The 10,808-nt window shown below is 39.5% G+C and overlaps 1 protein-coding gene across 1 annotated transcript; it reads right to left on the bottom strand.

The window, feature by feature from the left end:
• Positions 1 to 6,272: 6,272 nt before the first annotated feature.
• LOC122137115 (scavenger receptor cysteine-rich type 1 protein M130-like) lies at positions 6,273 to 9,151 on the bottom strand. Its single transcript, XM_042722618.1, has 2 exons — positions 8,966 to 9,151; positions 6,273 to 6,595 (listed from the first exon to the last, which is right to left on the bottom strand). The coding sequence occupies exons 1-2, from the start codon at positions 9,078 to 9,080 to the stop codon at positions 6,273 to 6,275; spliced, it is 438 nt and encodes a 145-aa protein (XP_042578552.1). The 5' UTR covers positions 9,081 to 9,151.
• Positions 9,152 to 10,808: the final 1,657 nt, after the last annotated feature.

Raw genomic sequence — 10,808 nt, forward strand, 5'->3', positions numbered from 1 at the left:
ACTCTGCAGGACTGTGGCTCTCCAGGATTGACATTGACCACCCCTGACATACAGTATGAGTGGTAAGATATACTCTGGCATCAAATTAACTTACCCGAATACTGTCTCTGGTGGGGAAATGTGGACCAAGTCAAATAGCTTTGAGGGGACTCGTCACTTTTCTGTTCTGGAAGGAAATGGAATTATATTATATTTATAATTTATATTATATTATATATATATATTATCTTATATTATTATTATATATATTATATTATATTATATTATATTATATTATATTATATTATATATATTATACTACGGGGTCGTTGAATGCTTGAATATTATTTGACGAAAAACATTCTAAAATGTGCAATTATTTTCAGGGAAATGCATGGCGAACATACTAGTTCCAGGCAGCTCTGGACTGCAATACATGCTCTCTCTCTCTCTCCCTCACAGACGCACATATATAACTTACAGTACAGAAACATACACGCTACTCTGGCGATTTTATTATTGAAATAGTTTAGCAGCAACTTAAAAGCTACATGACATTTCTTACAAGTGAGGTAACAACGGCGCTGTTCGTGAATAAGTTTCACTGTTAGTAGAGACACTGCCTGCTACAGAACACTGTTGAGAGACACACAGACTCACAGAGGTCACACGTCACTCTCTCTCTCTCTCTCTCTCGCTCTCTCTCATATATAACTTAGTTATTAACTGCATTAGTCTGCTATCAACACCCAAGCCACCGTTACTAGGTCTAAAACAACGTTCTGGAACTAGCAACGGAGGCGTTGGATGAGATGCAGAAGCAATGAATCCTACTCACTATAGTGTTTTAAGTAGGCCAACAAAAATCGGACGAATACCTTGAAATATATCATCTGATCGATGACTCTGGGCCGTTGCACTATTATAAAAATAATGTACAGCCATTCCTTACATATTACCTGAACAGGTGATTGTGGCCACTTCATCCCTATTGCAGTCATTCTGTCCCCAGGGTAAAGATGGACAGTGCCACAGACTTGAATCATGTGGTCGACATTTCATTTTATCCAGCCAGTTACGAGCTGATTCCACTCTTGCTATAGAATTGGAGAAAGCACCAGATCTTCCACAGTTCAGCTCTTGACAGATCAGACTCACTGTGTCTCTGTCCATCTGGTTCCAGCACACATTACCCCAGGATCCATTGTAGAAAACCTCCACGTTCCCTTTACAACCCTCAGTTAATCTGATCTCTTTAAACTCTAAATGGAAACAGGAGCACATACTTAGCTTTCACCCAATCCCATTTTTTTACAACCCTGAAGAATTACACATGGGTGACTAAAATATCCCTATACAATGTTTTGACACAAACAAAAGTTGCAGTTTTATTAAAGATGTGTGCAGGTTTTTTTTTTTTATTATTATTATTATTTTTTATAAAGCTCCTGTAACAGTTTGTTGAGATGTGTGCGCATTACTTTAAATATATATATTTTTTCCCACAACTACCTGAGCACACGACTCCTACATCCTCCTTGTCCACACAGTCATGTTTTCCCCAGCCTGGAGAAGAGCAGCTCCACAGGGACGTCTCATTCCCCTCACACTCCACCTCATCCAGCCATATGGGTCCAGAACCAGGACCAAACCAGGCTGGTACCTGCTGGTTACTGAGGGCCACTCCACACTGCAGCTGTCTGCACACCACATGGGCATCTTTAATATCCCAGGAGTCATCACACACTGTCCCCCATGAGCCGCTGTGAAAAACCTCCAGCCTCCCTGCACAGTCTCCCCCAGAACCCACCAGCCTGATGGACCCGCGACCTGATATTCAGAGACAGACAGTAACACATTATTGACCACTAACAACTGAAGAATCTGCCCAGATGTTGTTGTTCTCACCAAGGCAGGTGAGGTAGAGCTGTTGTGTGGAGCTACAGTTGAGAGTTTGTGGAGAGCTGCAGTTCCCCAGATGAGCTTCACTCCCAGAGCACTGGAAGCCCGTCACACACTCATGACTGTGTTCACGACTGGATGAAGACGAGCCGCGGAAGTTCAGCACAGAGCCACAGCCCAGCTGTCTGCAGACCACAGAGGATTCAGTGAGACTCCAGGAGTCCAGCAGAACTCTCCTCCAGACCTGATGGATGAAAACTTCCACCTCCCCCTCACACTGTCTCTCTCCAGACAACCGCACCAGACCATCATGAAGAGCCAGAGAGGAATCTGAGGAGACAATCTGATGTTTTAGTAAAACCACTGCAAGTTTTTGAGAATAAAACATTTTATATCATTAATATAATCTTTCAGTCTGAAATAAACAACAAAAAAACAATATATAAAACAAAAAAAAACAAGTGAAATACATGAGATAAAATATTGTATATCTACTACTGAGTCTTTGAGCAGCATTAATATCAGTCAATCTTACACTATCATCTCACCAGAGCAGATGACTCCAACATCTCGTCTGTGAGAACATTCAGCTCGACTCCATGAAGAGATGGAACATTCTGAGAGTTTTGTTTCATTCCCATCACAATCAAACACATCAGCCCAGATTTCATCCATTTCCCTCTCCAAACCAGTCTGATCCCACAACAGACACAGCAATCCCACAATTCAGCTGTCTACAGAGGACAGTGGCAGCTCTCATATCCCAGCATGCATCACACACTGTGCCCCACACTTGAGGAACTGAAGCTCCACTCTTCCAGAACAAAAGTCTGAGCCATTTATCAGTCTGAGATCAGTGTAACCTGAGCGAAGTAAAGAGAGTTCAGAAACAATGCATAAAACATTCTTAAGCTAAGCTGTCATTAGATTGATCACATTATATCTTAAATCTAAGACATGACTGAGTATCAAAAACAAATGAAGAGATGCTGAATATTTATACTTAACCAGAGCAGATCAGTCCCACAATGTTGTCAAAGGTGCAGTTGTGATTGTGTGATGGTGATATTGAACAGAATGAAATATGAGACTCATTTCCTCTGCACTGAATCTCTTGTGTCCACATCTGAGTGTCTCCTTTGCCAAAAGCAGCTGCTCCCAGCACCTGTACAGGAGCCCCACAGTCCAGCTCTCTACACACAACCTCTGCATCCTGCTGGTCAAAGACAGTGTCACACACTGACATCCACGTCTGATCGTGAAGTATCTCTAACCTCCCAGAGCAAAGATTAGACCCATCAACAAGTCTGGAGCGTTTATGACCTGTTTATATTGCATAAAAGTGAGCATTAGGTGAGCTGTTTTTTTTTTCAACAGGTTCTAGATATGGCAAGTGTTACATGCAATTACATTTTAACACTAATTAACACTCAAGTGTTTCCTAAATATATACATAAAAAAAGTTAATTAATCATTATTAAAGGTTCCTTTAAAATTAATCTTTTAAAATGAATTGAGTTTCACAAAATAAAAATTTATTTCTTTTCCTTTATCTCTCTGCAGGCTGCTTCTTTTCATAAAAATAAAACGCACACAACTAAGCTTTGGTTACTTTTGCTTAATGTTAAAAAGTGGCAGACTTGAATACTTTTTGTTTTGTACTAATAATTAGTTTTTCTGGTTTTACTGTCTATCCCTCTTTATCCTTATTAGCTCATTGTGACTGGGGGAATGTGTTGTTGATGTATAAATGTGCCTAATAACAGAAAGCTGTATAAGTTCAGAATGAGCATGTTTTTACAGTTCAGTTTCATTAGACTTTTTTTTCTGGATTGGGCAAGAACTTTCATCTCTGCAAGTTACATTATACAGTAAATACAGTGGGTATAGAAAAGAATCACCCCACTTTTAAATCACATTTTGTTGCTTTGCAGCCTGAAATAAAGATGAACACAGTTTTTGTTTTATCCAGCTGTATTTACTCAGTGCAACTTATATCATCCAAGTGAAAGATATAACATCAACATGTCAGTATATAATTGGAAAAAAGTTGGAAAAAGATAAGCCAACTCAATCAGGTGTAGCTAATCACCTTCTCAGTGGCTGTGTTTACACTTGGTATTAACATGCGGATCATTATCAGTCAATCAGGACATGGTGCTTTTACACTTGGTAACATCAACTGACTTCTCTACCTGAATATCCAATCAGATCTGTCTTTCCCCCGGTGCAAAGTCGACCTGGAGTGGTGGGTTTTCTTTTGAAAAGCATTTTCAGTTGCGGGACATTTTACAAATCAAAGTCTATGAGTCTCACTAGAGCTCCACAGCCTGGTATTCTCCATCTTTCTTCTGACAATTTTGGAGAGAGTGGGTGGGGTTTTGCGTGACGCCGATCTGCGAATGCAGACATGATGGCTAGACTGCATTTACATTACACTGAGATCCAATCACAATATGCCCACCACTAACACTCTACCAGGACAACATGATCAGATAACATTCCGATCAGAAGCGCATTTACACTTGTCTTTTCCATGTGTATGTGGACAACATCCGGATACAGGTCACTGGAATGCACTGTAAATGCAGTCACTGGAACACAAAGCCATCTGACTTTCAACTGCTAACAACTAAACAAATAACTATTAGCTCAACATGAAAAAAGCTTTCCTGGAGCATTTCAGTCCTTGGTAGAGCAACTGAAGCAAACAATGAACTATGGGTGGCAAGACACTGTCAAAAGATCTCCAGGATAAAGTTGTGGACAGGCACAAGTCAGGAGATGTATAAAAAAAAATGTAAAATGCTTTATCAATGCCTAAAAGCACAGTGACATCTATTATTACGAAGTGGAAGGAATTTGGTACAACACAGACCCTACTTGGATCAGGACATCGCTCCAAACTGTATGAAAGAGCCAAGAGGAAACTGGTCAGAGAGGCTACCACAAGGCCTACAGCAACTCTGAAGCAGTTGCAGGAATTTATGACAAAGAATGGTCACTGTGTCCATGTGACAACAATATCACAAACTGTTATAACTGAGCTTTGCCAAAATGCACCTTGAAGATTCTGAGGTCATATGGAAAAAATTATTATGGTCAGATGAAACTAAAATTAAATGATTCAAAGCACAGAGCAAAACTGACCAAACAGTGGTTGAAGGAGAAAAGGATGAATATCCTTGCATGGCCTAGTCAGAGCCCAGACTTAAACTCCATTGAAAAACTGTGGAATGACTTTAAGACTGCAGTCTACAAACGGTCACCATCAAATTTAACTGAAGCAGCAAAAACCAAAGATTTTAGAGAGCTCGTGCTTTAATCCTTTGATTAGACTGACAGGACAGTTGATTTGGTGGTTGCCTAGCAACATAAAAAACCCGCAGCGCACTGCTCTTTTTTTAAAAGTCACAAAAAAAGCAGTGCGGTGCGCCTCGCGTTTTCAGACCTAAAAAACACGTTCTGTGTGATTAGGGCCTCTGATTCTGTGGGGTTTTTTTTTTCCTGGCTTGTTTCTTTTGTAGCTTTCACTTGGATGTTTCACAGACAGCGCTTAGCCTAAGTCAGGATTAGGCCATAGTTCATTTAGGACATTAAAGTAATTTTTATAAACTTGCCTTAGAAAAATGCATTACCTTGTCCATCAAAACACAGTATTAGTTGCACTGAGTAAAGCTGGATAAAACAATAACTGTGTCTGTCACCATTTCAACTGAGTAAAGCTGGATAAAACAATAACTGTGTCTGTCTCCATTTCAGGCTGCAAAGCAACAAAATGTGATTACTTTGGAGGGGGTGATTCTTTTCTTTACCAACTGTATGTACAGTCTTGTGAAAATGAGAATTTTGGCCCACTCTTCTTTACAGTGTTGCTCCAGTTTATGTTGCGCCACAGCATTTCAGACAGGATGAGGTATGGACATTGACTGGGCTATTGAAACACCTTGATTCTTTTATTTTTAGTCATCCTGTTGTAGATTTGCTGGTGATAGTTCTGTTGCATTTGCTGGTGTGTTTTTTATGATTGGGTTGTCCTATTTAATGTTGCCCATACAAAGACAAGCCCAAATCATCAGACTCAAGCTTTAGCTGAGATCGGACGGAACATGGCCTGTGCATTATTTTATTCTAGAATACTTGGGTATGCAGAGGAGTTGTGGTCTATTTAATGACTGTGAATTCATATTATAGTTGTTTATATTACTATATAAGCTATAGGTCACCAATCTACATTTTGACATAGTAGCCTACATACATACATACATATATTTCTTTAATTTATACATATATATATATATATATATATATACATACATATATATATATATATATCACTTTCTTACATATACAAAATGATCAGAAAGTGAGAAATGCATTGAGGTTTAATTTTATTCACCTGAGCAGATGACTCCAGCATCATGGTTATGAGTGCAGGCAGTTTTATTCCACCCTGCTGATCCACAGTTCTTTAATGTGGACTCTTTTCCTGTACATTTTAAAACACTGATCCAGACTGGTCCTGTTCCTTGCCCAAAATAAGCAGCACCCAGAGCATCTACCGGTTCTCCACAGTCCAGCTCTCTACACACCACTGCAGCATCAGCCAAATCCCAGAAAATATCACACACTGTTCCCCACTGACCTCTATGAAGAACCTCCACTCTACCAGCACAAGGACTGTTACCACCAACCAACCTCACATTTGTTACATCTAAGAGAGGATGAAATAAAGAGAAAGACAGAGACAGACAATCAATCAATAAAAAATAAATCAATCTAAAGAGATGTCATCACATTTAAAACTGGAATAAATACTAATAATGCCAAGTAGTTGTATTGGGGCCTGTAAGTTCTGTGAGTAATCACTTAAATTTGGACCTGTTCATGAAACAAAGCTATTTTACATTCTTAGAAGACTTGAAATACAGAACACGATCATGGAATAGACTTGAAATACAGAGCATGAATAAAATTTGGACCTGTTCATGAAACAAAGCTATTTTACATTCTTAGAAGACTTGAAATACAGAGCATGAATAATATGGACTACATTTATGGTTCTTTGAAACCATATGGTTCTTCCAGAGTCAGAGTCAAACTTTATTTCAAATAAACCTCAATACAATTAGTATACGAGACAGCTAGTATACAGTGAAACGAGAGGTCCTGTTTCTCCAGGACCAAGGTGCTACATAGACAAAAAACACAGAACACAGGCCTACAAAGAACTAAACTGGACATAATTCAATTATATTAAATAGGCTAAGTAAAACTTAAATAAGAACTAAGAAGACTATTCAAAAACTTAAAAGACTATAAAATAAGAACTGTAAACATTTAACACAGACTACACAGGACTACATAAAGTGCAAGTGTGCATACTGAGAGAACAGTGCAGACAGCAAAAATGTCCAAAAACTTCATGATGATGGGTGTGAGTGTGATGGGCCGGTAGTCATTGATGCAGGATGCTGAGGACTTCTTAAGCACAGGGATGATGGTGGAGGTCTTGAGACACGTGGGGACAATGGTGCTGCTCATGGAGATGTTAAAGATGTCAGTGAAGACATCCGCTAGCTGGTCTGTGCATCCACTGAGTACTCTGCCAGGAATGTTGTCTGGACCAGCAGCCTTACGTGGGTTAACTCTGCACAGAGTTTTTCTCACATCATCTGTGGAGACGCAGTACTTCGTCATTAGGAGGGGTGGTGATCTTCCTCGCCACCGTGTTGTTCTGTGCCTCAAAGCGTGCATAGAAGTGGTTCAGTGCATCTGGGAGGGAGGCATCATTATCACAGGTAGGTGGTGTTTGCTTGAAGTTAATGATGGCCTGGATGCCCTGCCACATGCAGCGTGTGTCTCTGCTGTCTCTGAAGTGAGTGTAGATTTTAATTGATGTACTATAGGGCCATGTTTCCCCTGGCAGACCACATTTTGCCATCTCTAAATGATGCAGCCTGAGCCATCTCAGAGACTTCCATGTGCAAAAGGGCCCTATGGGGTTACTCCACATGAGTAAATGTCACTTAACCCCCTGTGGGAGGAGGTGACTCCGCAGTGTGCCTCTTCCAAGTGGAAGAGCATGCTTTCCCAGTGTTATCCAAGTCCTACTGTTTAGGTTGCTCGAGGAACCGCAGTAGTCAACCTTCTCTGTGTAGAGCCCGGTCCTATTGTCTGCCTTATAGAATGGATCAGGAGGCCTATGCAGGGCACTGGAGGGGGAAGCCCCTGTGGAGCATTGGTTGGGATCTCAATTTCATCGGTCATCACCGATATGATGTCGAGAGTGACCGACTGAAAGGGAATGTCTCGGTTACGTATGTAACCCTCATTCCCTGAAGGAGGGAAGTTGTAACTGTATTATTTAATGGACCCGAGGTAACTTGAATTAACAGTTGTATTTTTTTAACAAAGAACATTATGTTCTGTAACAAATGTATCTATTGTTCATTGTTAATTTTAATTCATTAATTAAGTTTAACTAATGGGATCTTATTGTAAAGTGTTACCTATTGTTCTTCATAGTTCTTTTGGACTTCAATCTGTTTGAAACATTTGTTTACGTAATACATTTTTGTGTATTGATTTAATGCATTTAAATGTTCAGTACACTTTTTATAATATCGTGATAATACAGTTTACTGTGATAAAAGCTTTAGCAATTATCGCAACATGAATATTTGATACCATCACATGCCTAATCTGCAATAATAAAATTACGGATTTAACAAAAATATATAATATATAACTCTCGTATCAGTTTAGTAGTGCTTGCCCATGCAATGTGCATGATTATCAATGTCTCCAAAATGTATCTTTTTAATGCAAAATACAACCTTGCAGAATAAACAAACAGACTTACAAATGCTATTAAAAACTAAAATACACATATAAACATATAACAATTTAAAAAGACACACAGACAACAACAACAAACACAGAATTACGGTGTTATATTTTCATTAATTTCAGTTAATTCTTGAAAGCTGTGGGTGTCATGGGGACACCACCGAGTGTTTCTGCACTGGGGTGCACATGATCCTTGTTATGCTACTAATTGCTCTCATATTAATCATCTTACCAGCACACAGAAGCGCCTGGTGATCATCATGAGAGCAGCTGTGTTTCTGTGATGATGTTGGACAGAGGTGAATCTGAGACTCATTTCCTCTACACTGAATCTCTTGTGCCCACATCTGAGTGTCTCCTTTGTCAAAAGCAGCTGCTCCCAGCACCTGTACAGGAGCCCCACAGTCCAGCTCTCTACACACAACCTCTGCATCCTGCTGGTCAAAGACAGCGTCACACACTGACATCCACGTCTGATCATGAAGTATCTCTAACCTCCCAGAGCAGCGATATATAAAGATACCTAAAATATGAAACAAATATCGTGTACCTGTAGCAGGCTGACCCCAGCAACTTTAAGAATGATTCACAGTTTGCGTTTAGTCCCGTCCCATGGACACACGGTTCTTCAGCGTTGACTCTGATCCATACACATGACATAACTCATCCAGACTTGGTCCTGATCCTTGTCAAATAGAGTGTTATACAGAGCCTCTCAGGTTCCCCCACAGTCCCAGCTCTCTCTACACTCCACTGCAGGCATCTTTACGATTCCCATAAATCCATCAACACAATGACGTTTCCCCACACGACCTCTATGAAGAAACTCGACTCCTCCCAGCCCAGCGACTTTGAACCACCCACCAACCTCACCTTTACATGAGCTTAAATATTGAGGCAGAAAGAATGAAAGTCTGGAGTACCTGGAAGAAAGTGTTGTGGACTATTTATCTTCTATATCTATTTGCATTGGGTCCTAAAATGACTGTGTAATCAGTGCCCTGCATTAATTCTTTTTTCTGTCTGGGTTTTTCACAAAAAAAATGTTTGCTCTCAGTTTGCTCTCAATTTTCCTTGGATCATAGACAAACAATAATTAGTTTTTCCTCTCTTTTTTTTGGCATGAATTTAAAACAAAAGCCATTTCTAAGTATAATAAACAGTTTCTACTCTGCTTTATCCTGTGATATAAATGAATGTTTTAACAACCCTTTGATTACACTTAACTAACATATATCTCTTTACTATGAAACCACTTATTATACCAGAACTTTTCACGCATATAGACTACAGTGAGTTCCAAACGTCAGTTTTCATTTCATGTCTGGTATGGTTATACCATGACATTTGACATTTTTAGCATCATGAAAATTAAGCAGAGATCTACTCAAACCACACAGGAAAAATATAATGCATGCAACTAAGGGTTTACATAAATAAATAAACCTGATTATTATTATACATATATTACATTATCATTATAAGTCATCTTAGACAACCACATTACATTACACAGCTTAATTGTAAGTCAAATAAATAACACAAGATTCAGAGCATTTCTAAAAATAATTTCATCACATTTTATTCCTTGTGTACTTACCTAAGCTGTGATGATTATTACAACTGAAATCATTAAATGACTTATCGGCATCTTCCCATCACCTCATCATGATTAACATCAACACCAGAACAAGCTTCTCCGCACTGATGATACAGAGTGGCAGGCAGCCTCTCATCCCCTAATGCGAGGAAAAAGAGGCCCAACAACCCTCCAATCACACTCCCTATTACCTATAGACACAACCGAGAAATCATCAAACAACTTCAGTGCAAATCAGAGGAACGCATTTCTTGATTTTTCCTCCATATAGTGTCAAAATAGTAAGTGTTGATGCACTCCTCTCGCCCATCAAGACACCGGTCACTAACAGGGATGCGCCACACTACACAAACACACACGCTGTATATATATAAGTAGCCAGGAAACTCTCCCCGTTTATTTACAGCATTCAAATCCAAGCACCTGCACAGCTACGACGATAAAATCCGTGATAACTAACTGCAGCAATGTACCA

The sequence above is a fragment of the Cyprinus carpio genome, chromosome B4 (genome assembly GCF_018340385.1).
Source record: "Cyprinus carpio isolate SPL01 chromosome B4, ASM1834038v1, whole genome shotgun sequence".
NCBI classification, from domain to species: Eukaryota; Metazoa; Chordata; class Actinopteri; order Cypriniformes; family Cyprinidae; genus Cyprinus; species Cyprinus carpio.